This window comes from Photinus pyralis, unplaced genomic scaffold (genome assembly GCF_008802855.1).
Source record: "Photinus pyralis isolate 1611_PpyrPB1 unplaced genomic scaffold, Ppyr1.3 Ppyr1.4_LG2, whole genome shotgun sequence".
Classification (NCBI taxonomy): domain Eukaryota; kingdom Metazoa; phylum Arthropoda; class Insecta; order Coleoptera; family Lampyridae; genus Photinus; species Photinus pyralis.
This window is the reverse complement of record NW_022170403.1, coordinates 33,202,650-33,228,107: the sequence shown is the minus strand read 5'-3', so window position 1 is coordinate 33,228,107 and position 25,458 is coordinate 33,202,650. Positions and strand designations below refer to the sequence as shown.

The 25,458-nt window shown below is 37.9% G+C and overlaps 1 protein-coding gene and 1 long non-coding RNA gene across 4 annotated transcripts; both read right to left on the bottom strand.

Moving 5' to 3' along the window:
* Nucleotides 1-13,537: 13,537 nt before the first annotated feature.
* Nucleotides 13,538-20,528, bottom strand: LOC116163955 (aromatic-L-amino-acid decarboxylase-like). The gene is made up of 2 exons (XM_031478083.1): nucleotides 20,488-20,528; nucleotides 13,538-15,093 (listed from the first exon to the last, which is right to left on the bottom strand). The coding sequence occupies exons 1-2, from the start codon at nucleotides 20,526-20,528 to the stop codon at nucleotides 14,010-14,012; spliced, it is 1,125 nt and encodes a 374-aa protein (XP_031333943.1). The 3' UTR covers nucleotides 13,538-14,009.
* LOC116163135 lies at nucleotides 16,148-18,088 on the bottom strand. Of its 3 annotated transcripts, none has more exons than XR_004143680.1 (5): nucleotides 18,029-18,088; nucleotides 17,164-17,361; nucleotides 16,656-17,095; nucleotides 16,435-16,602; nucleotides 16,148-16,383 (listed from the first exon to the last, which is right to left on the bottom strand). It is a non-coding gene; the product is annotated as an uncharacterized LOC116163135 (long non-coding RNA). The 3 variants fall into 3 exon arrangements; XR_004143681.1 differs by lacking the exon at nucleotides 18,029-18,088 and adding an exon at nucleotides 17,724-17,777; XR_004143679.1 differs by lacking the exon at nucleotides 18,029-18,088 and having other exon boundaries at nucleotides 17,164-17,604.
* Nucleotides 20,529-25,458: the final 4,930 nt, after the last annotated feature.

Here is a 25,458-nt window from a genome sequence, read left to right as displayed (position 1 = left end):
TGGGAAAAGCAAACTCGTCTAACTTTCAAATCGAAAGGCCGGACGTTTCGGGTCACTTTTGAATCACGGGAGCTGTCGACTCAATATGGATGGCACGAATTAACTCCTACATTGAGACATAATCGGGAAGGGACTTTAATAAAATGTTTGTACGTAAGAAAAGGACAAAGGGCGATACCAGGAAAACCTGTCAAGGATAAAAAAACCTGCACACAAATACACGAAATAAAACAACTACAACAAATGCAAAAGAGAAATACACAAACAAACATCTCAAGTTGTACAATAAACAACAGGTATCGAGTTAAAACAACAAGAACGATACACAAGAGGCATTATAAATCCAGGTGGAAAACATGATCAATCAATAAAGTACAAAAACACATTAAACAAATCTGCGATCAATTTAGGCGAAAAGACTCCTGAAATGGTAAATTGCATGTACAAAAAGGACTACGTCAATTAATTAATTTAGTAAGAAAAGTACGTGAGAGAATGCTAATAGTCAGTATTCATCTTAAAGTGCATTATCGCCCTAGCCAAACACTATAAATAGAGGAAATGCTAATTAGGGAACCCTCTTCTCGTGTATGCTAAGACACAAGAGATGCAGTCCGAACGAGATGACCAAGCAGCAGATACAGCGAAGAATCGGACTGTATGAGGTACTTACTCCACGGGAATAGTTACAGAGAAACATCAAATTAGAGAACTCCCTCCAAGCAATAGTTAAATCGAAACGCACAGAGAAACAAGACAGAAATAATAATAGTATATTGAAAGACAAGTGTTACAATGCGACCTATTGTAATACGACTATCTTGTGGCACGAGTGGCGACGCGAAGCGTAGCCATGAGTGTCCGCAAGATAGGAGTATTACAATAAAGCATTGTAACACGCGTTGTTCATACTATTTTTTCTATTTCGGTGCTTTAATTTAATTTAAAAAATATCAAAAACTATAGGGAACATTAGAACTAACATGTTTTATGTTGGGAACACTTTTTATGCCGTTAAGTTTTAGGTTGGCAGCGTAGTAAGACTGACATTTTGAAGTTCAAACATGGAAGTACCCAACGAAGTACCTACTTGTACTAACTAGTAACTGCCAACTTAAGAGATGAGTTACCAAAGAAAACGACTATAATCACTGTCTTTGTACAACTGTTTTAGGCCGAAAACAGTTGTACAAAATCATCATTGTGACACCGAAATAGAAAAACGTATATTGTGAATACATCAATAACTACTTAATAAAGCAACATAAAGGCATAATTACCTGCACAGTAACTGTGCAGAACGGTCGAGGTTGTAGATTTCATGGTTGTTGTATACACAGACAGTTTTGTATTTTTCCCATACTGCCATTATTTCAGTTGTAAGGTGTGTTGATTAACACAACTAGGGGTATGCCTCGGGGTATGCTACCTCAACATGCATGCCTCAGGAAAAACTGTCAACATTACAAAGATCTTAGAAAAAAACTGAGACAACCAATTGAACGTCAACTAGGAGCGGATCTTAAAAATGAGATCAGCAATTACGGGATGGGTCTTTGTAGCGATGACGTACCAATATTTCAAAGGGCCAAAGAAAAACTGCAACACAATACAATTCTACAATCTAGCATTGCAAGAACTTAGAATGAAGATAAATGAATCAGAAACAATAGGAAGGGCAATCTCGAATAAAAAATATTAGGCAAGAAATAATTTAATATGAAGTTGGGAAACGCCATAGCGAAGAGGAACTTTATGTGCAACACCATAGTTAAGAAAAGAAGCGGTAAGAAGAAGAACTATAACTTCAAGTAGGTCAAGGAAAATTCAAGCAGTTGAAATGAATTTTCTTATACTAATTAAAGGAAAAACTAAAAGAAACAAAGAAAATTGGAAAAGCCTTTTAAATGTTAAATGAATTTGCACTTGGATGTATGTATGTATCTGTATTGAACCAGGTTTGTTAATAGAAAATTAAACATATTTAGACATTTTGGGAAGCACTAGGTATACTGATCACAATTGAAACAAAGGCAGTTAGGCAGTACGAATAGAATTTTCAAGCGGAATCTTCAGCTGCAGTATTTGGAACATATCCTAAATGTCGTAAGTAAATAGTAGCACGGAATAATTTTCACCATTTTCACAGGGAATTTTACCTACACTCTAAAACACTGATGTTGTAGTGCAAGCAGTAATAGAAAGAGTAGGTAGTCACATTACAAACTACAGGTAGGCGATTGAAATTGATGGATTTATACAAATTGTTTTCAACCCCCTTAAAGTCTGTCATTTATTATCAAACCGGAAACGCAGATTTACCACCGGGAAACGCATTGTTGTATCCGGAAGTGCGTCGAGGTTCTATCGGTGTCAACAGATGGTACTCGTACAGGAGATTCCCCATCGATTAACAGGCTACCACATTCAATTTGGTAACACGTTTCTGACACACGCCGGACATCGCAGGTTTCCGGTAATAAGCACTTCACATTTTCCTTCGCTACATTTGAAAGTTTGTCACTTTTAGAGAAGCCTTTTAGAAAAAAATCTGCAGCTCGAGTGATCACTCCACCTGATTATTGGCTAAACAAACAAAATTAAAATTAATATAAATAAACGGTAGGCATAACGAAATCAAACCGCAGGGGTAGCATTAGTTTATTTAAAGGGCGTTCATAAACAAGGGTGGCTTCTTTATGAAGCTTATATCCATACTTCACGGTATAATTTGTAGTATACATTGAGAAGCGTATTTGTCCAAAATTCCCAAGGGACGTCTCGTTGTGATTCGCTGGTATTTGTTTTATTTAATTAATTAAGGACAAAAATGTTACGCCGCGTTATAAAATTGTAAATAATCATTAGGAAACTAACTGATGAATCATGCACCGCGCGGCAGATGGCTTAGTGAAGCTCTAAACACGCACATCAAAGAAGCCAAAGCTATCATGACACGACAGATGAAATAGCGAGTTAACTTTGTAGGTTGTTATCTATCTTGTTCAGATCGTTACGTTTTGTATGACCCTATCTTTGTGTAACGCCACCCCCTGTGGCTTACAGCTGCCGACTGTTAAAGCTATCGGGGTAATTATTAGCCTAATTTCGCCTTCGTAAAAAAGTACTTATCAACGATTAATATTCATTCGATAACATGACAGTGCTACCTACTGTCGACAAAAGATGAAAAATGCAGATCGAACTACTAAATGCCAAAGAGACTCAAATGCATAGCTAAATTTAGTAGCAACGTAGACCGAAGCAAATGTTCTGGCCTGCCAGATTGTATTTTACTGCATACAAGTGCCCAAAAAAAGGTATCAAAACGTGTAGGAAGAAAACTGGAATTGCACAAACTCAAATCAAAGATGATAAAATTTCAGTTATTACAAAAGATCACATTTGTACCGTGAAACAGAAATAGAAAAGTAACACTGGGTATGCCAACCATTGACTGAGCGCCCTAACAACAAATCCAATGTGGGAGTGAATTAAAGAAACTGCAAACAATCCCCAAAATTGTGACTAAAAAAACGCATGGACGAATTCTCTCATATTATTTCAGCAATAGAAGGGCATGATTTCCCAGTTTGTTTGTTAATTTTTTTTTCAAAATGTATACCTTAAGATGACCCACATTTGGGGTTTCAGAGCCTTTTAGCATGTGAACAGCGAATCATAAATTATTTTTTGAAAATTCGAAAAAAATTTTAACCAATTCTTTGTCAGATACTAAAAAAATACCACAATTTCATGGAATTTGCTGGATATATAATCTTTATGTACTTTAGAGCAAAACTGTTGACAAGTTACTGTCGGAATTCCTTAATTGCTCGCCTCGCCCAAAGGTGACTTCATAAACTATATGTGACATGTGTTCTACGTTGGAATAATTTGAAATCTTACGATATTTGTTGTTATTGTGCCAGGAATTACATTCCATAAATTTTTGAAGAAAACAGTTTTAAATTCATTATTTTCCACTGATTAAATTCCGTCATCAGATTCGTTTTATAAAGCCATGCGGTGGCACCATTTTTGAAGCAGGAATGGTGCAAAATTGGAAACATACCCAAAAACCTAGGTAAAGTCGTCTACTCTCCTATGTGCTGATCGAGGTGGCTGAGAACAAGCTAAAACTGGAAGGAACATTTTGGAACCACGACATATTTCTCAGAAACATTTATTTTGGTTCTGTCTAACACCAATTTTACGGGCGTTCTTCTGTCTGTCCGTCCGTATGAGAGACGAGATCTCCGCACTGGAAAGACATAAAGAGCTCGTTGATGTCTCGTTTGATAGATTGCAATAAGCTTTTTTATGTGCATTCTCTACCGGCGTCGCAATATTCTGAACTCATTAAGAGGCATTGAAACTTGGACGGACTTCATTTCCAATACCGTTTATTAGTGAAATTTTACCATAATTTCTTAATTTCGACACTATACAATTTACAATAATATTAAAAACCCAAAGGGGTCTACCCTTAAACTCAAAATTTATCAGATTTGCAAAGAAAATTCGAGAAAATTTACAAGAATTTAAATTCAAACTACCGTTGCAAGATATAATGTTTGATGATGCTTAAATTTGGGAAACATTTTCAATTATCCACCAATTTCTACGCAGATACGGCAAAACACATTGACTTGATGCACAGGAACTAACCATTCGTCTTTCCAATTTGTCAGAACAAAATCTTGATTTATTCACCAATTTCATCGGAGAAAACTGCAAAACACATTGCTTTGGTGCGCAGGTGGTAATTCTGTACTCTTTCTGTCGTATTCTCATTTTTGATATGTTGGTAGAGCAAAATTTCAATTAAGCATAAGCTGTCAGATACTCATTGATTAAGTTGATAGAGCAAAACCTTCATTATTTATTCCATTGGTTATTTGTTGATCGATTTTTTTTTATTGTCTTTATTTTATAGTATTTATAGATTTCGTAAGGAACGTGGCAAAAAACGCTGCCGCACGTGTCTAGACTTTTCAACTTATTTTTGATACACTGTGTATAGCATTCATCCCATTATGTTTACATTTCAATTTTTCGCTGATTGCTGTGAGGTTTCGTTTTCCTATCTCGTGCGGTTTTAGAGATTATTTAGCCTAGAATGTGTCCATCCGCCTCATCTGTTTGTCCACAAAGTCTGCATGTGGCCTCCACCGATACGCCAATCTTATGTAGATGGTATTTAAGCGGTATATGGCCGGTGAACAGCCCTGTGATGGAACGTAGGTTCTTCCAGTTGAGGACTAAAGCTTCCTTAGCTTTTTGTAACGTGGCTTTGATGAATTATTTGTTCTGTCGCTGTTGTGGAGTCCTCTAGTAGTGATGGATCCTGTTCATCTCCTTCTTAATGTTTCTTTTATGTGGCTTTTGTACAGTCTTCACAAGGGCTCCTAATTAATACCACGGTTAACTCAGTAATGAATAAATTTTATTTTATAGCATATGTTAAATTGACATTTTAACAGGTTTGAATGAGTAGGCTAAGCCGTTCTTTAACGATAACAATAGATAAAGTGATCACTTTAATCGTAACGGTAGATAAAGTGAAACAAATGACTGTGCATTCTAATTACATCTGTCAATCTTATTTCAAATGCACGATATAAATGACGTTAAGAACATATGACAATTCTGTTTCTATAACCATGGCTACGATAGAACCTAAGCTTGCTATTTTTGACATCTCTAAATTAAATTCAGAATTGTCAGAAGCTTTACAATGATTTGCATGGCTTCTGCTATAAAATAAAGTTTTGTATTATACACGACGATAAAGGGAAACTATCCATCTCGTGAAACTTAATTCATTCGTGGCTGCGCCACTCATGAATTAACTCTGGTTTGATCACTCTCATGGTATGAATAAAAATCACGCTCAAACAAGTACTCATATAAATTGACTTATTTGATTATATTACTAAATATAATGTTGTTCCAAATACAAAATAAGATTTTCAAGCCCTATGTCTTTTATATTCCTAATTAATTTAACACTTGGTACAAAATGTCCATTCAAAAAATAAATTTATACACATATCTGGATGCTAAGTAAAATTTAACCCACAAAAGAATGGTACTACTGAACTTGAAATTCTACTTCAGAGTTAATGAGAAAAATGACCAATAACTTTGGTTTGAGTTCGATTATCATTCATAAAAAGTACACAAATTTGTTCACGGGATGAACTCCCGTGGATCGACCTCTTCAGGAAGGTTAAATTGACTTTGCTCATAAAAATGTATTATATAAAATCCCCAAAAACGGTCGAATTTCGTTTGTACAAAATTCAATTAACTTACATTTATCGATGCGTCGAGGATTTCTCCTGGTGAAAGGTAGCAGCAACTTAAAAAATTGGATGCTGGACCGTTTTGTGCAATACAATTGTACTTCTTGGTAAAATTATGTAACTCTAATGGTTGACGCAATTTGATTCAGGGTTCTCGCTGTTTATTAGTTGAATATTTGATTTTTTACGGTAATAAATTGCCCACGTTCCGCATAATGGAAATGTCAAAATTTACCCTTACAACTTGGCACATGAAGTAAACAATAATCACGAATTAATTGTCGTTAACTTTTTTACCGGTTGCCGTTTTATTTATAATTTTATTAGCACCTCGTATAAACAAATTATGTACACAACTTCGATTAATAAACTGTAATTATCCACACCAAATGGCAACTCGTAACAAATATAGAAGGCATCCACGTCAATAAATTCGTTGAAAAATCGGCCATCTCCCAGAAAATCCTAACGGGCGAACAGCGCATCCAACTTCGTTAGTTAAAGCGATAAAAACTAAATGTACCAGTGAGTGCCTAAGTTGGAACTACTTGGCACCGTAATAGGTGCAAGTTGAGTGAAACGGAATTTATTTATATTTATTTAATTACACAATAAAGCGGTAATTTACACGATCCAAGTCCAAAGCTGGGAAGAATCCTCCAATAAAGGATTCGAATCAATAATCCTGGGTGGTAATTGGATTCACGAATACTTCAGTCGAATTTCATTTATGGTAAAATGATTCGAATCCCAGTATTCGAATCCAAATATTCCAATCCTTTTTTTAGTTGATCTATTTTAATATCTTAAAATTTATTAAAAAAGAAAACACTTATTTGTTATTAGCTTTAGATAGTAAGAATATTTCAAAGTTATCGTCTGTTAATCCATTTTTTCTTGGTGCATCTAACATTGAGGCAAAGGAAAATAGCCTCTCGACTAGTCCTGAGGACGGTAGACATGTATTAAATGATATGAATAATTTGTTTAGCCGTAGCTATTTATATTGCTTGTTTTATCTTCCAAATACCTCAAAAGTTCCAATACAATTTTTCTAGATATACACAACACAATTACAAAACAGCATTATTTATAGATACCTAATACCTCATTTAATTAAAAAGACCACAGTAACAAAAACGTGCGGAATTATTAATGAATTGAATACATACGCAAATGGCAAACATGCATTAGAAGATAAACGCTAATTCGTGATTGCGTATAGGTACACGGGGGTACCTCCTCTCTCATGAAAGAATTTGCTGCATCGGCAAAGGATTCGAACGTGTGAAAAATCCGGATCACGAATCCTCTAATTATAATGTATTCAAATCTTGCCTTCAGATCCTCCAAACGGATTCGAATCCTCTTCAGCTCTGCGAAGTACTTGGATCCTATATAAGTAGGTACTGATTGTTCCTGAGTTCTGAGATCGCTTTTTTATTGACTATATTATCTCGGATCTATGCAAAATGCATTGCGTTTATTCTATAAGTAGATAGCCGCTGAAATATACAACGATTTTTCCAGTCACATTTGCCATGGTGATGTTGTTATTTTACAGCACGTGATACCAGAAACTAATTTAATTTGATAACAATCATGAAACTAACAGATTTCTTTAATGAAGTTAAGACAAAGACTTCCATAAAAGTCTCGAGCGCCACCAGGGTTTTTCTTGCTCCTGGCCAAGGTAGGCGGAATGGTTTCGTAAGTCACAGAGAAACCAGTCAGAGAACCCCCTCCAATCAAGCGATATGATTAGGCTTACTTAAATGGTCCAATTAAAGTTACTAAACTAAGTAGAGTAATATCAATTTTGGTTGCTTTATCTTCGTACACTTCGGCATTCTTGCTCGTTTTATCCTGGTTTTCACTTAGCATTGCAAACATACAATCGTACCGCACTAGTTCTTGATAAAAGCTTGAAACTTACCTACTTGTATTTTAATGCGAGTCATATTCTGTGTACAGATTTATTTAAAATTCCAAGTAATTCTCTGCTTTCCAAATAAACTGCTAAAAACCCTAAGCGTGGAAATCTTTGTTGGGTCTTATTTCTACGGCATACCTACAAACGTATCGTTTGCTACATTAAAAATATACCTATTTTTTAATTTGGAAGGATCGGAATCTCGTATTTTGTTTCTTGCAGAAACATCTTCGTATATGTCTTTAAAAATAATACTGAATTGAGAAATGAAAATTCACTCGATCCTTTACGAAATTGGAATTCGCAATTTTACTCTTACAAACAAGACATGAATATAGGTTTAGGTAGTTGATTTAAATTGGTGTTTTCATATCTGTAGTTTTGAATAGAAAAAAGAATGCGAAACGGGTATGAATAATGGAAGTCGAATGAAAATCAAAATGTTCAAATAATGTTCCACTTGCTTCAAGGAATAAGAATGGCGAGGGTGGATCCGACCGAACGAACAGATAAGTGAATGGGGATGAAATACAGTCGGGGATGTAAGCCGACATTACATGGCTTCAATCAGGCCATTCTGCGTGGAGACTATTGTTGTGAAAAGTCAGCAGGTTTTGTTTGATTAGAAAAGCACCGACCGTTTTGTCCCTAATCATTACTATGAATACCATGAATGTGTACGGCTTATACGTATTTACCGCTCTATCCGAAAGTACTTCGATGATGAAGTGAAGGGTGCGAATCTTTCAATTGGGGCATATTGTAGTAGAGGAAACCTTTTCAATAATCAAGATCCACTGAATTTCAAATAAACATCTGGCCGATTTATTAGAACGTACCTACTTTCAATGAAAGTCTTATTTTTATTGTTCTATTTGCGTAATTAATCATTCAGGTTCCGCAAGTGGACTAAGTAATTATAAATCACGGATAGACAATTAACGAACTTTACAGGTGTCAACCCACGTTATTGGCAGTGCATAAATCGAGTGAGACAGAAATGTTGCGAATGTCCTTAAATCTCTCACTGTACTAGAACTGGAGAATCTAATTATTTTATTAGCTTCAGTTGGGGTGGTTTGATGAATGACGTTTTCTTGTTATCCTAAACTTTTTGTAGTTAATGTTGATTCGAGAAATTTATATATTGCTGATGCGTGTGCTTTAGTTTCTTGATATATATATCTGTAGGTATACGTAAGTGGTTAGAGATTTTAGTTTACTTTCAGTCTTGACTCTTGGCTTCAATATCGGATATCTTGTAATATAATAAGGTACAGCAAATCGTCCACTTTGATATAATTTTGCTTGTGTGGTCCACGTTCTCTAGCTTTATTTTGTTAAAGATTAGTAGCAGATATGAAATTGGGTTTGATCACACAGTCCCAAATGGACCAGTCTTGATTCGCAGAAATCGACCCAGAACCCAACGTAACTCGCAGACCCAATTTGTGGGTGTCAATGTGGAATGAAATGAAAAGTCAACGTTTCGTCACTTTCATAAGGGGTTTCATCAGGATATGAAACAAAAATATCAATCAAAAATAAAATATGTAGAAACTCTTACCAATGAGCCAACAGGAGCAATGCACAATACTTTACCAAACTGTACATGTTGGAACACTGAAGAAGAAAGAGCTAAAGACGACTATTTAAACTTATTCCTTCAGGAGAAATTAGAGTGGCACATCAACCAATGGAATAACAGAGTTCCAGAGCGGAAGTCTGAAATATCTAGTGAGAGATTACTTAACTGGAAGAAGGGTGAAAGCTGACCGTTTCTTGTCAAGGTTTGGGTCATTGGTTTGAGTTCTCAAATAAATACTCATAAATTGACTACATTGAACATACTGTTGAAAATGTCTTCATTTTCTGTACTTTTGTGATTTAGGAGATTTTCACGGGACAAATTCCCGTGGGTCGACTTCTTCAGCAATGCTACAATGACTTTAAATATAAATCTTATTTACAAAATCCCCCTCCCCCTCAAACTCCTATGCTTACACAATGCAAAAAAAATGTCTAAAATGGTAGCATAATTTTGGGTTCCGAGGCTAACAATTCTTTTAGATAATGAGGTTATACGACTTTCGATTTGCTGAAAAATGCTCTGTATTACAGCGCAAATCTTCTACTTACAAATTTGAATAGAAACGCCGTTATAGACGGAGAGCTGGCTACTAAAAAAATGTTTGTAATTTTTTTCGCATGCACTGGCTAATGTGGCATAAGAAACTCAAAACTCAAAAAATTCCATAACAGTTTTTTTTGTGTTTCTTAGGTTTTGAGAAATTTTAAATTGAAAAGTTACTCTATTTATTTTGTAACTTTTCTAAATTTGCACATTTCTCAGAAAGTAAGCCCTATAGCGAAAAATGTTAAATATAAAAAAGATGTGCTTTGATGAGCTGTACAAATAAGCTTCATTCATTTTTTGCGTCAGATTCAAAATAAAGGCACCAGAGTTAAATATAGTCGGAAAATCGGCAGTTTTATTAAAATTTGACATCTTTGACCGCCCCTCCTAACCTTAAGCCACTGGATCTCGCTAGTAGACATGACTTTTTTACTTCACTATGTATCAGGATACTTTACACCAAAAATCAGCCATGTAGCAATAAGTCACTTTTTTCCGTAGCCAGCTCTTAGACTATTACGTAGCCATTCAACTTTCAGGCTGTAGTCGCCCACGGGGATAAGGCATGCCTCACAATCACCGGCTTGGTTCTCTGCAACGCGTAAATCCCTGGTCGGTATAGTAAACACGGGAGCCTGAGACCCGTACTCCTCTTGTGCAATCTGCCTATGATACCGGGAATGGTCGTCCAGTTCCAGTATTTCGTTCACAGACTCAAAATAGGTAAATGAACTTCATCGAATGGGCCACACAGACGCTTAATGTTACCCCCCCCCCTCTCACTCGTATTGTTGGCTCTAGAAGTGTTCATGCCCGCATAGATTTCACCCAATTTTTACTTACGTACTCGACGAGTTCCAGTGATGAAACGACCCCAACAAAACCTAAGCGTTCACTCTCTTGCCAACGTATAGCAGAAACGCCGTCTCTCATCCTTAGTCGTAACAGTTTTTAGAACCGGTAACGCTGTAGCGTTTTAACTTATCGCCTTGAACAATCGGTTCTTATCTTAACGCGCTTCATTTTCTCGTTTTCTCGTTTTCTTTCCTAAAGCACCTAAAGCGACCACCTCTCACACGTCTCATCCCTAGCGATTTCAAACCGCCGAAGTTGTACGCCGGTACGGATATTTTAAAATTCATAAGCAATGAATCCCTCTTCGCCCACCCTCAACTCGCCCACCTACAAGCTCGCCAAGTATCTTCCCATTTACTTGAAGGATTTCACAAGTTGCACGTTATCTCACATTCTGAACTCCGGGCATTTCATTCAACGCATCTCTGATTTGATTCCCCAAGATCTTCTGGTCGGCTTCGATGTCCCTATGTAACTGTAGGATTCTGGTGTGTTGAGGATCATGAGCGTCCTCAGTGAGTACAGGTGAGAATAGTCGCTTCACTTTTTAGTATTTTGGCTATTGCAGGAGTTCTAAAGACATTGAATATAAAATGATATCCCCCCCCCCCATTCTGTTTCAGTGTTTTCGTATTTTTAATGGTTTCGTCGAGATCCTCCCCTGAGCACATAGGATGATATCGATGATTTAATTACAAGTTCAAGCTGGAGTGTTAGGATAAAATTTGGATCGCGCGGTCTCAAAGCAAGGACTACCATTACAGTGGTATCTGCTAGCAACAAATTGGGTTCTAGGTTAGTGCCTGCTATTACGAGATGCGAAATGTGTGTGTGAGTCAAAGGTCTGGCCATCAATGACGAAGGGGGGGGGGCGTAACGAGCCCATTTGGATTGGTTCCAAAATTACCTTTCCCTACGATGTAGTACTGCAATGGTACTTTTTGATAAATCCAATACGAAATAAGATACAACCCATTCAAGCTTTTAAAGTGCCACCCTGTATTTCCTACAAGTTAGTCAGAGAATTTGCACACAAATGTTTATTGTTATTCATTATAAGGCTGAGTGAATTTATCCGATCAATGTCTATATTTGGACACATATGCAGTATGTCCCGAGAAAAGGTTCATTATATTTGTAATCGACAATTTTTTTCATAAATAGTAATTCTTTATAAAGAATCCGACTTGTTCCAAACCTCTAAATGCACCATTAAATTAAAATGCAGGGTTTTTCAAACAAAAACCTGTTTGATAACATCAGAATTTTGACTTTGTCGAAATATTGACAGGTAAAATCAAGTAAGTACGAGAAACATTTTCTGATGTAAACTTAAAAATCGTACACAATGTTATACATTTGTCAATAATCAAAGCTGACATGATTTTTATCTGTCAATTTTGGATTTTTGATTGACTTGAAATCTGAATGTTGCAAGACAGGTTTTTTTCAATTCATTCGAATCCCCCGCATTTTAAGGAAAGGCTAAATGGTGCTTCTAGAGTTTTAGAACAAACGGGACTTAAAAAATTGTACGTTTCTCGAACAATTAAAAAATATGGTCTATATTATTTATAGATATAGTGAACCTCATCTCGGGACACACTATATTATGTGTGCCAGCACAGAGAATATGCAATATCAAGAATGATTTAGAAGGTAACAATATATTGCAATGCTACACCTACCACAGATAAAAAGGGCAGACAATAATAATATTGTTGTTCGACTTCCTTCTGTAAATTTATAGCTGTATCGCGTCAGTTTCTGATGATTTAAAACGCTTATGGTGAGGATTCTGGCTGAGCAAAACAAGCTCTGATGCCTGCTTGCCGGCTAATGGCTTTTCTAAACGTGGGGCTGAGAAAGGAAGACGAAGTTCATTGAACGAGTAAAGATGGCCGTAGATACGAATAGCCACCATTTTGCAGGCGTATTCTGTAAAATTTTAAAAAAGTAGGGATTACAAGAGAGGTTTTCGGAAAGCGTTATGCGGATATCCGCGAAATATTACGGTCGAATTCATAGACCGAAAAAGCGTGAGGTGCGAGATCCGAAATAAGTTACACCGAACTTTGCCTGCGGTCACTTGGTTTCTTTAAAATGATAGTTAAGCGATTCGTTCACCATGAATTTTGGTGGCGCTTCGCCTTGTGAACGCACCCATTGTTACCGTTGCTATTTTTTATCGGATGCACAGACTCGGGGAGCTCAGTTCTACACGGGGAAAAATGAAAACTACATTAATTTATCGTAAGTAAAACATTTATTTATAATTGCGCACCTCCCTCCTGCCATATACAATTGCAATTGTCCTAGAAGGGTAGACTAAAAGAAGTACGTTTTATTGTTTGGACAGTTGCCGGTCAGATAAAAGTGCATTTTTGGCCAAACCTCAAAAGGTCTGCAAGGATGCAATAGCCCCATTACGTTATCTTAATAACTTAAGTTGTGCATTTTCCATCACCAAGGCGGCGAACTCCTCTGTACTGTTGACAATCGCTCAAACCTTCGGTAGAAGGTTCTACCAGCTAATCTCATACAAAATGATACTATGAAATCTACTTGTATACCTTTTGCATCGCTTGGTGCACTTATAGTAATATTTTTTTAACAAGATCATTTAAAAAAAAGTAATATCCCCCTTATTAATTAACTGGCGCCCATACCAAATGCATTCGCATTAGTTCTTATCACATAGACAGGGCATAAGGGTTTTTTGTAATAATAATAACTAAAATATGTTAACAACGCACTAGAACGCCATGTGATTTCATTGTTCTATACAATTTTCTCTTCTTTTACTCCTATTAGACACTGTAAGTAACGATACAAGCTCACCATTTGGTTTACCCGTGATGTATCCATTCAAAATTTCAGAAGCAACCTCACAAATTTCCCTCCACCCATAGTCAATATCTCTGATTTCGGTCAACCTGCTGCACACTACGAATCTGACAACGTAATTTCCTTGAAAGTAGCAAGGAATTACGTAAATGTTCTTGCGTTGCGTCAACTTATCCACGAGAGTCTGTGTAAGTCGATCCCCCGCTTTCATTCTAAAGCAGACTAGTCCCATGGAGCTGCAGGCGAACTCAAATCGCGAATCATCTTTCACCAGCTTTTCAAAGTAATGGGCAAGCTCAATTTGTGAGCGTATATGTTTTTGAATGCCTTCAACGCCGTAACTGCGCAAAACGAACCACAGCTTTAACGCGCGAAATCGCCTCCCCAACGAAATCTGCCAGTGACGATAATCGGGAGCTACTCCTTCGTGTTCGTGTTGCAAGTAAATTCGGTCAACATTAAAAGCCTCCACTAAGTGCCTCGAGTTTCTCACCCACATTGCCGAACAGTCGGAATTGACCATCATCCATTTGTGCGGATTGAAGTCGAAGGAATCCGCATATTCCACTCCTCGCATTAGGTAGCGATATTCGGGACAGACGAACGCTGAACCGGCGTACGCCGCATCAATGTGCAGCCATAACTTCTCTCTTCTACACACAGGACCCAACTCCTCCAAGTTATCAAACGCACACGTACCCGTCGTGCCCAACGTGGCAACCACGTAACACGGAATTAACCCCGCATTTTTGTCGTTACTGATCGCCTCCTCCAAAGTTTCCTTGCGTAGACAGCCGTTTTGGTCCGTTGGTAACAGTCGCATCGGCATAGAACCCAACATCCCGGCCTTTTCCACCGACGAATTCGCCTGGTCCGAAGTGTAAGCTACGAGTTTCGCTTTTATTAGACCTTCGTCGAGTTGGGGATGTACGTTCTTAATGTTTCGCACCATCCTTTCCTTTGCGGTTAATAGCGCTATGAAGGTAGATTCGCTTGCTGAACCCTGTAGGCATAAGGCGAATTAATTGCTTTTGCATACAAAAAGTAGAAATCTGCGGAAGTTATTTGAAAAACTATCTACTCCGAACCTTGGAATACGTCTAGATATATAGTATAGTCTAGCGCACAGGCGTGGGCACCCCCCGGCCCGCGGGCCAGATCCGGCCCGCCGATAAGTTTTGTCCGGCCCGCTAATATAATTCATAGTTAATACTTCATAGGGCCCACAAGTTTCAAATTCTAATTTATTAATTAATTAATACGATTATGTTACACGTGCAGCATCTAGTGGACGCGATCCGAAGCTTCCAAGACGTTTGAAAGCCTAGTTAAAGATGCATTTATTGTTTCAGAGATATCGCCAGGCATTTTCCAGAATTTTCCTCGCGATAATACCGGGTGGGGCAATACAACGACACGTGATTTAGGGATTAAGAATCTTAAGAGCATAAATGAAAATTTGGATACAAACTGAATATGGGGATTTATTATCCACATCTGGCAAATTTTGTTTGCAAAATCGTGTCAATTTTCAGGAGTACTTATTGATTTTTTTAAAAATAATTTTTACGAAAGCAAAAAATAGATCAAGACCAAAAAGAAATAGATACTTAGATATTGATTTCTTTAAACATACTTTTTATTTGGATTTTCAAGTGTGGCCCGTGGCGCATATAAAAAATTTTATTTTGGCCCCTTGGAAAAAAGGTTGCCCACGCCTGCCGTAAAATATAGTGAGAGGAAACTATCCATTTCATTGAATTATCTTTTTTTAATCTATGCTGTAACTTTTACTTTTTTACGTTTAACCACTCTTGAAATTGAAGACAAAACATAATGCTTTAGTCCATGGAGTACAAAATTATATACAGGCTGAACATATTTAGTTTGGAACACTGGATATTTCTTCAAGACAACATTTTCTTTAATTAAGGGAAGCTCACAGGAAACGACAACACCTCGTAGCGGTATTTTTTGATATAAAGGGAGCCTACGATATGACCTGGAGGCATGGAATATTAAATAAAATGCACAAATACGGTGCGAGGGGTAACTTACCTAAATTTATTAAATCGTTTATGACCGATAGATATTTCCGGGTGCGGATAGGAAACACTTTGTCAAAAGTTCAACGCCTGGAAAACGGTGTACCGCAAGGCTCCACGCTGAGCTGTACACTGTTTTTGATTGCAATTAACGAGATTGCGGACGGAGTGGAGCCTGGTGTTTCTCGGGCTCTATATGTTGATGACTTGGCGATATATTGCTCCGGGGCCACTGTAGGCCAGATAAACGTTAAACTGCAAAATGCGATCAACAACATTGTGCGCAATGGAAGTGAAATCGGATACCAATTTTCCAGGGAAAAAACTAAATGCGTTCATTTTTGTAAATTGCGCAGACCACATTATGATCCGTCACTCTATATCGGAAATAGACCAGTTGCGTGTGTGACAGCGACAAAATTTCTGGGATTGACGTTTGATAGCAAACTAACGTGGAACGCGCATATTGAACACCTGAAAACAAAATGTATGAAAACCATGAATATCATCAAGGTATTATCGCGTACCAAATGGGGTGCTGAGGTGCAAATGCTAATAAACGTATACCGGGCCTTAGTTATGTCGCAAATCGACTATGGAGCGATTGTATATGCATCAGCCCGTAAATCGTCGCTATTACTATTAGATAGGGTGCATAATACTGGAATAAAGTATTGTTTAGGCGCGTTTCCTACCACTCCTATACACAGTCTTTATTGTGAATCGAACTTGCCTCCATTGGATACGCGAAGACAACAGCTGATGATCAATTATATGGTTAAAATAAAATCAGATCCCACTCACCCGAACAATGTTTTCCTATTTCCAGACGGAAATGATTTTGACGCCAGGCCAACTATCCCACGACCGCTCGGGATACGGTTTAAAGAGATCCTGGGGGAACTACACGAAACAATACCTCACCTAGTGCAGAAAAACCAGTACAATTGCTACCCGTGGTTGATACCTAAAATAAAGTAAAATTAGACCTTAAGAATCTAAACAGAAATTTAGCAACAAAGCCACAATACTTACGTCTATTTGAGGAGATCGCTAACAACTACACAAATAAAACGGTTATCTTTACTGATGGCTCGAAAAACCAACAAGGGGCGGGATCCGCCATGGTAGTTGATGGTGTGGTCCACTCCTGGGCCCTAAACCCTATAACCTCGGTGTATACTGCGGAACAGTTTGCATTATGGAAGGCTCTGGTACACATTCCCGTAGAACCTACAAATAAAACATATTTGATAGTTAGCGACTCCTTAAATGCCATAAATGCTGTAAAAGATATATACACGAGAGATCCTCTGGCTCGTTTATGCCAAGGTTGTTTGGTGGACCTGAGTGAGCATAATGTCAGACCTGTTTTTGTTTGGGTACCTGGACATTCTGGCATTAATGGAAATGAAATGGTTGATAGAGCAGCGAAAATTGCAATAACAGGTCCAAGAATTGATGAGGAGCATGTCAAAATGACGGACGTACAATGTCACCTTAAACAAAAAATAATAGAAATCTGGCAAGGCAAATGGGAAAGACAAAGTACATCCCTATCACATGTTAAACTATCGGTGAAGGAAAAACTATACCTGAAAGATTTTCGTAGAGATGAACAAATAAAGATACATCGGTTAAGATTAGGCCACACAAATGCACCAATATCTTTTGACGGGTGATCCCAGGCCGCGATGCAATGCGTGTAATGTTGATCTCTCTGTGAAGCATGTAATCTGTGATTGTGTTAAGTATGTAAATCAGCGTGATAGGTTTAACCTAAAGGAAGATGTTAGAAGCAACCTTAACGAAATACCAAACTTGAAGAATGTGCTAAAGTTCCTGAAAGCAATAGGGATATACAGCAATGTATAAAAATATAAAGTTCTAAAATACTTACTTTTTACTTGGAAGGTATGTGTATGAATGGCGAGAAGACCCAAGTAGTCGAAGCCATACCTAAAAAAAAAAAAAAACATTTTCTTTAAAGAATTAACTTTTTATAGTAGTAAGTATCCCCTATTCTAAAAATCGCACAGCAATTCTTTTGTATCAAAAATCATTAAAAATTATAAGTAAATCTATATGCTTAATAGTACAGTCACAATCTACAGGACTAAGAGGGAAAGCACTATTATTTTGAGGTACTATTTATTAAAGCATGAATCTTTTACCTATAATAAGAAAGTAAAATTATAAAATTAATTAACTCAACTATTTTCCTTAAATCACTTGAAACGAATACAGCTATTGATTATCTATATATAATCAATGATACGTCTCATTAACGCACTGTTTTGAATGGAACACAGTGCGTTAATAAGAACATTTAAAAATCGAAATAGAAAAAAACTCTAATCTAACCCTTTTACAAAAACAAAGGGAATTTCATTTGCACATGTAACCTACGCATTATGAAAACAAACTACTTCATTTACGCCAAATACAAATTTCCACTTTATTTGTAGTTGATATGGGGTGAGAAGGTATGTATTTTTGCTCCTTTAAATATTGGAAACAATATATAGCCAATTTGTGGCACAAGTCTCAAATGCATTTGGTTTATTCTTGATCTGCGTAATGAAAAAAAACAGTATGAGTGGAATATTTATACGCCTTTCACTAAAAGGAACAGTACGTAGGTAGAAAAAAGCATTCAAGCCAATGTCCAAAATTTAAATTTCGTGCCAATGGAAGGTCTTTATAATCCATTTTTTAAGTACGTACTTGGAAAATATTAATGCGTCTGATGTTCAGTAGGTAACCTATTTATACACATTTCTAATAAAATGTTTCTACTTAGTCTTTAAATATATGTAAGATTTAGTGAAGTTATTAATAGAAAATACTTGATCATGAAATGGAAAATCAATATTTATACATAAGTGATAAATGTTGCATTCCCGATGTATTTTTAATTCAGTGTTATTCCTACCTACTCGTCACATTTTTCATTTTGGAAAGTTGGGAGGTTATTTGTAGGGTTTATGGGAGTCATTTTTAACGTAAGAACATTTTGTAATTCACTTTCGTGTCGCAGTCCATCTTCTAGTAGCTTGTTCATTATCTTGTGTAATTTTAATTTAATCCACCAAAGTAGGTAATTATCTCTCAGACATGTCATTTGTCAACAAATTTGGCCAAGCACAAAACGATGTATTTGGATTGGAACGGTAGTGGATAGGCAACCAAAATGCATGACCGTATAGTTGGTGGTGTATTATCTAATGTGAAATATAGAAATAAGATTTTTCAGGTATTGCTTGAATCTTTGAATCATATACCTAATTTTATATTCAAAGCTTGAATCTAGATTAGATTCAACATAGACTGTGATTAGCTTTCATGCTTAGTCCAGTAGTGCAGGCCCGTAGCCAGAATAAAGTAGCAGGGGTGGCCGGTATTTTCTGGGAGGGGGGGGGGCTTAAGAAGTTTTTAATAAAAACTTCCCTTGTAATTTTTGTCAAGAAACCATCAACCTTCCAGTGGGGGCAAGACCACGTTCTAGGTGGGGCTTAGCCCCTCCTGGCCACCCCTAGCTCGGCCACGGTCATCCCGGCTACCATTTACTTCCCGGCTTCGATCATCCCGGCGATTTAAACCTGGCGATGGGCAGTTCCGGCGATTACCATCCCGGCAACAGTGCACTTCCCGGCTTCGGTCGTACTGGCAATTTGCTGTTCTCAGATATCTTTAAAAAAATGAGATTGCTTAAATTTAAAATGATTTCAAATCAGCTCAGAATTCTACAAAATTTTGCTGATGTACCCTTCTTTCTATCGAACGGACACACTGCGTATACGTACTAAATGGAGCGTTCACAGTAAGTACTTTCACATACCTTGACAATGAACAGTGTTCAATTTTTGCAATTGAAAGATATTAAATTTGTGTATAGAAAAAAACAAAAGAAATATGGGGATGGACCGTTTGGAAGGTATGCAATGCCGGTATAACCGATGCCGGAAAATCAATAGGCGTCGAGATAGTAATAATGGTCGCCGGAATGGGTTGGCGCCGGAAAAACGGTGCCGGGGTGTAAGTCGCCGGGATGGGATGCACCGCCCCTAGCTACGGGCCTGCAGTAGTGGCTCATGAGGGATTGTCTCTGCAATGGCATTTTAAAGTATTTCCTTTCATATACCATAGTAAAAGCCATGGTACAATAAACCATGTAAAAGCTATTTATACGGTTTTTACATGAAAATAATGTAAATACGCATACGTATAATATTTACCGCCCTGGCACGGACTACAGTTATACCCGTCCTCCTCGCGCACTCAGCAATGCCCACCCATACCCGTTCTAATGATTGTGTCTATTCACTATTCTGGGCAAATATAGTTGCAATGGAAACCATGCCCCCCCCCCTCCCCGTTCGAATGCTTTTTATTTCCATCTTACTTTTGCTTTCCGCCCCTAGGTAGTGGTCTCATTCAGGTTTCTCATGCTCGTCTCCGACTTTATAGGGGGCCTCCCCCAGTTCCTTCTGGAGCAACTCCTGTGCTTGTGCCACATCTGCTTGTACGAGTATGTCGATTACCAGTTTAAGGTGACGTTCTTCTGTTTTGATGTCATTTTTAGCGCATTTTCCAAAAGGAAAATGAACGCTATTGTCCGCATTTTGTCCTCCAATTTAAGCTTTTTCGTTGCGGTTTATTTCTTATTCGGTGTAGTACAACCAGAGACCAGAACGATAAAAGTTTATTTGGATTGGTTACTTACCTACTTCCCGAGTTACTGATTCTGGGCGGGGAAAATGCGCTTTCGTCGGTCGCGAGTGACCACGCTTTTAACTTGTGGAAGCAATTGATCTTATGTAAAAGACGCATTCAGCTACTTTGCTAACGAGCTCCCCGTCCCTACGTATAGCTTAACTTTGTCATTTTGTTTGATTCCCAGCCGTTTCGCCGTTTATGTAAACACATATACACTTTTTCTTTGTTCGACTTACGCCATGAAGATTATCGCTTCCTTACCTCAGCTCGGCCTCCACTTCTTCACCTTCCTCACAGACCCTTCTTGAAACTGAACATCTCGCCGAGCTTGAGGTGTCGTAGACAAAGTCTGTTTTTTTCGACAAGACTTTCACCCACTGTATACAATGCCGCATCGTTCTCGAGCCAGGGGTCTGTGCGCCTCTCTTCTTCTCACATGTACTTAAAGAACATCAAATGCGCATGGCTTTGTTTCAGAATCAATTCCCTGCAATTTAACATGAAAAGGGGGCAGATGATAATGCAAGCAGTATCCATGTAAAAGTAAATTATCACACAAACGGACCGTATGTGTAGTACACATACGGAAAGTTTATTAGAGAACCCCTTTCTTGTATTGCCTAGGTACAAGATTTGCATCCGGCACAAGATGAGAAACAACAGATACAAACGAATCGGAACTGTATTAGGTGCTTTCTTTTTTTAGTCGAATCATACAGGGCCTCTACTATCTTGGCGGGCTTAACGCCAACTTCAAGTCAAACCGGAATATTTGACCATATTCTGTAGTAGCGGGAACACCAAACTAACATGGCTGCCTATTTGCATAATATCGCTTAAGTTTCCCACGAGAATCTGTCACTCGGTGGCCACTCCGAGTGTACTAAGATCGTGATCGTGATGTAGGGTTCTCAGCTGGCACTGAGGGCGTTTTATGGGTAAGGAACACCAAACGCAATAGCTGATTAAGATTATATTGAAGCTACTACCAAGTTAGATTACAGAGTGACCCGCATAATGTTTTTTAGCGGCGCCCCTGCAGAAGGTCTTAAGTTGTTCTATACCACTCCGGCATTTACCTTACGAATTAGCGCTTGTTTACAATGAACGTATATACGTAAGAAATACATAAAACCTAAAAATTTCGCAAAGTTGAACTGTATAGAAACATACGAAGGTGTTTACAATGAACGTAATTTTTACGTATGTACGTATACGTAGGCGGTATGGAAGTCTTGCGCATAGTCGCCAAAGTTGAAAATGTACGAGTTACGGTTTATGAAATATTTACGTATACGTTCATTGTAAACAAACACTTAGGAAAACCTCAGGAAAACCTAATTCGGAGTAGCCCTATAATGAACAAAGCCTACAGGTAACATGTAATTTACAGCACTTTTGAGCCCTCTCGAGAGTAAAACTCTTTAGCACAAACAGGGGTACATACAATGTACACGCTATGAGTAACCAAAATTGAATCGAGCCATTCCCCAGGTATTACAACACATACATCAGACAAAACTAAGAGATATTAAATGTGCCTCGCCGAACGGTAGGATTACCCACGCCCAGTGGGGTGCCTGTAGACGTGGGCAAAAGTTGTTGGGTTTCGGAACGAGTGAAAATGTTAGGGTGCGGTGCACCAAGGCCCATATAAACTTGAATAACTTGATCCCCTCTAAACAAGCACACTTCCCTTTTGATTACTCACAGCCCAAATAAACTAATATAATGAAATGCCATCAAATAATGGAAAGTGACTAAAAAACACAATACACAAATATCAGAACGCATGCAAAAATGTACACCATGGTCACAGCCCTACCGACAATGGAACATGATTGTAAACACTAGCAAAGGTTACACATTAGAGGTACAAATCCTCGATACAGAATTGTCCAGTAAGTACATAAGTAAAGGGTTACAATCTGCATTTAAGTCAGACACATTCAGAGATTAATTGAATAAATCAAATACCTCACATGATATAAAAAGCAAAAATACACAGCAATGATTAAGGTAAAACAAAATATTTCAAGATAAGCCGTACTTTACACTTAAGCCGGTTACAAGAAAAAGACAATGAACAACCCCGAACTTAAAACTAAAATGGACTGCTAATGCTGAATTGACAAATGACACCTACATGGGGGCAGCCATGATGTACACTCACTTAGCGCGAAATTCAAATCAAGTAATAAACAAGCATTAATCTCACGTTTTTAAATGAATTACTATGACACATGTCATTTTCCAAGGCTGCAATAGTCTCAAAACTTGAACACTAGGAAAATTCCCCTAGAAAATAACTAAAACGTGCACATCATGGCCGCGCCTATGCTAGGGCCATTTCTACCTCTATGCAACTGTTTGATCAGCAGTCCATCTTAATTTATAAGTTCGTGATGAACACATTCTCTACATCGTATTTATTAACCTCCCCCATCGACGCTGTAACTTGATCTCTTAACACCCCTAAAAACCACCTGAAAATCATTCCCTGCATTTCACGCATTTGTAGGAAAAAACTGGACTGCAGGTGTTTGAAATGGTAAACACATGTGGTCTTCCGAGAAAAATCCATCGGTCTCATCTTCGCTCTCTTTCCCTTTTCTGCAATCCCACCAGTTTTCGATTGGCAGCTTTTGTAACTAACATGATGTATAGGGTGCTTCGTATCGGCAATCATATTCACAGGATGTTGCTAAGGTTGGGGCATCTCAATACACAGTAGATAATCTCTCCCAAGAATTAATAATAATAATTTTTCGAATATAACTGTGAGATCAGGGTACTGTCGCATTGCTAGAGGTCTTACTTATATTACAACATTAGAAAAGCACGGGATGGAACGAACAGATACTACAAAGAATAGGAGCAGGAAGATCTTTGTATAACATAATTTTGAAAAGGAAAAGAATGTGACTGGGTCATGTGTTAAGAGGGACTAGTTTGCTAAAGGACGTGATCGAAGGAGCAATAGATGGTACAAGGAAAAGAAGAAGACGAGTGAAGATGGTAGACGATCTGAAAGAGGGGAGAGGGTACGAGGATATGAAAAGAAAGGCAATGGATCGAGAAGAGTGGAGACGGCAAAATAGAACCTGCATATAGCAGAAAACTCAAAGAAAGTAGGTAATGTTCGAAAGCATGTGGATGTGATGTCGTGCATAATTATTCTAAAAGTAACACGTTTGGTAATTCTTTGAAAATCAAATCTTCTTCCTCGAGCATTGGTTGGTACATTAAAGGAAACGATTTCAAGTAAGACAAACAGGAGCTAAAGTTGGGCGTTGTCACTTATTTTCCTATGGAACGATTCGTTATTCGTATGATCTTTTACTTAGCATTTCAAGAAACTCTTGTATAGTTAATGCAATTTCCAATTGTTGCAATTTTGATGATATATGAGAAAAAATTGGATTGGATTAAAATTGTATTGCCAGTTTGTCCGCCTGGCTTTGAAATAGAACTCCGCATCTTGCAAACTGATCCAGCTGTAAAACTCCATAACGATATATTTCTTGCGAATGTGTTAGTCGGCCAATAGCTAGCCATACACGAGCGTTCATTCCTGCGGGAAAGGATAATACCGACGGAAAGAATGCGAGTTAGTGGGAAATGAGATTATAATAATCCTTGCATTTATTCCTTTCGGATAAATCTCAGCGTTACAAATCAGCAAACGCGTTCGTTAGTGGGCTGGACTATTTCCCGTCATTTTCAACGTCTCGTCGTTCTTTCCGCTGATGGGATTTATTCATTTCGTGTTCGAAGTTATACGGCGCAAGGGTGGAAGTGCGTGAGAAGCGAGTTGACATGGTTTGAAGTATGAGGCTGAGGCATGGCAGACGAAAACGAAACACAGGAAACTGAATTTCATGAAGACAGAAATTAAACAAGTAAAAACGCCCTAAGGCGAGTAACTCAGCGCATTTTCCATGCATTGATCAGTACTTTCCAAAAGGCAATAGCTATGTGCGCTATGTTTTTCTTTACTAGATGCATCTATGGTTAACATTTCAAAGAAATATCTCCATAAATAAGAAAGTTGGCATTGCGCCGTCTGCGCATACGCACATCTGATTTTTACTATATGCGGACGGGCAGACGGATAGAGAAAGTGCCTGCAATAGCGAACCAAACTTCGTTGGAAAATGCGCTAACAAAAATCGCTCAAAAAGGCATATGAAAACAGTTCAATGAAGGGTACAGGTCCTATCCAACTTTATGGGGGATGAAAGATAAAGATGTCTAGATAATTCTTGGTCATGTGCTTCACGTGTTCCCAACTGTTCCTTCGAGGTCTCGGCCCCTGGGCCACCTAGAGACTTCGGGTTTTCGCTAATTGATAGCGCTATAGTCTACATTTGCCCGTTACTTATCATTTACAGTTGCGGTACGCGGCAACACCTACGAGTGGTTTTTGAAACCTTTTTAATTCTTTTGAACAAAACATAACAAACTACTATGGCAAAGGCACCACTACCTTCTTTCTTCTATCTTCCATCTTCCATGACAAAATGACCCTGCAAACATAAGTAGATAAGGTTACGGCGCCAAGCTAACTACAACTAGACTTTTCAAGACAGGATAATAATCCGTTGGTAT

Bases quoted from the DNA above. Each gene is read 5' to 3' on its own strand.
- LOC116163955 (XM_031478083.1), bottom strand. From the start codon at position 20,528: ATGGAAATAAAAAGCATTCGAACGGGGAGGGGGGGGGGCAT. The intron at 15,094-20,487 runs GGTTTCCATTGC...ATTCGCCTTATG, and splicing joins ACGGGGAGGGGGGGGGGCAT to CCTACAGGGTTCAGCAAGCG.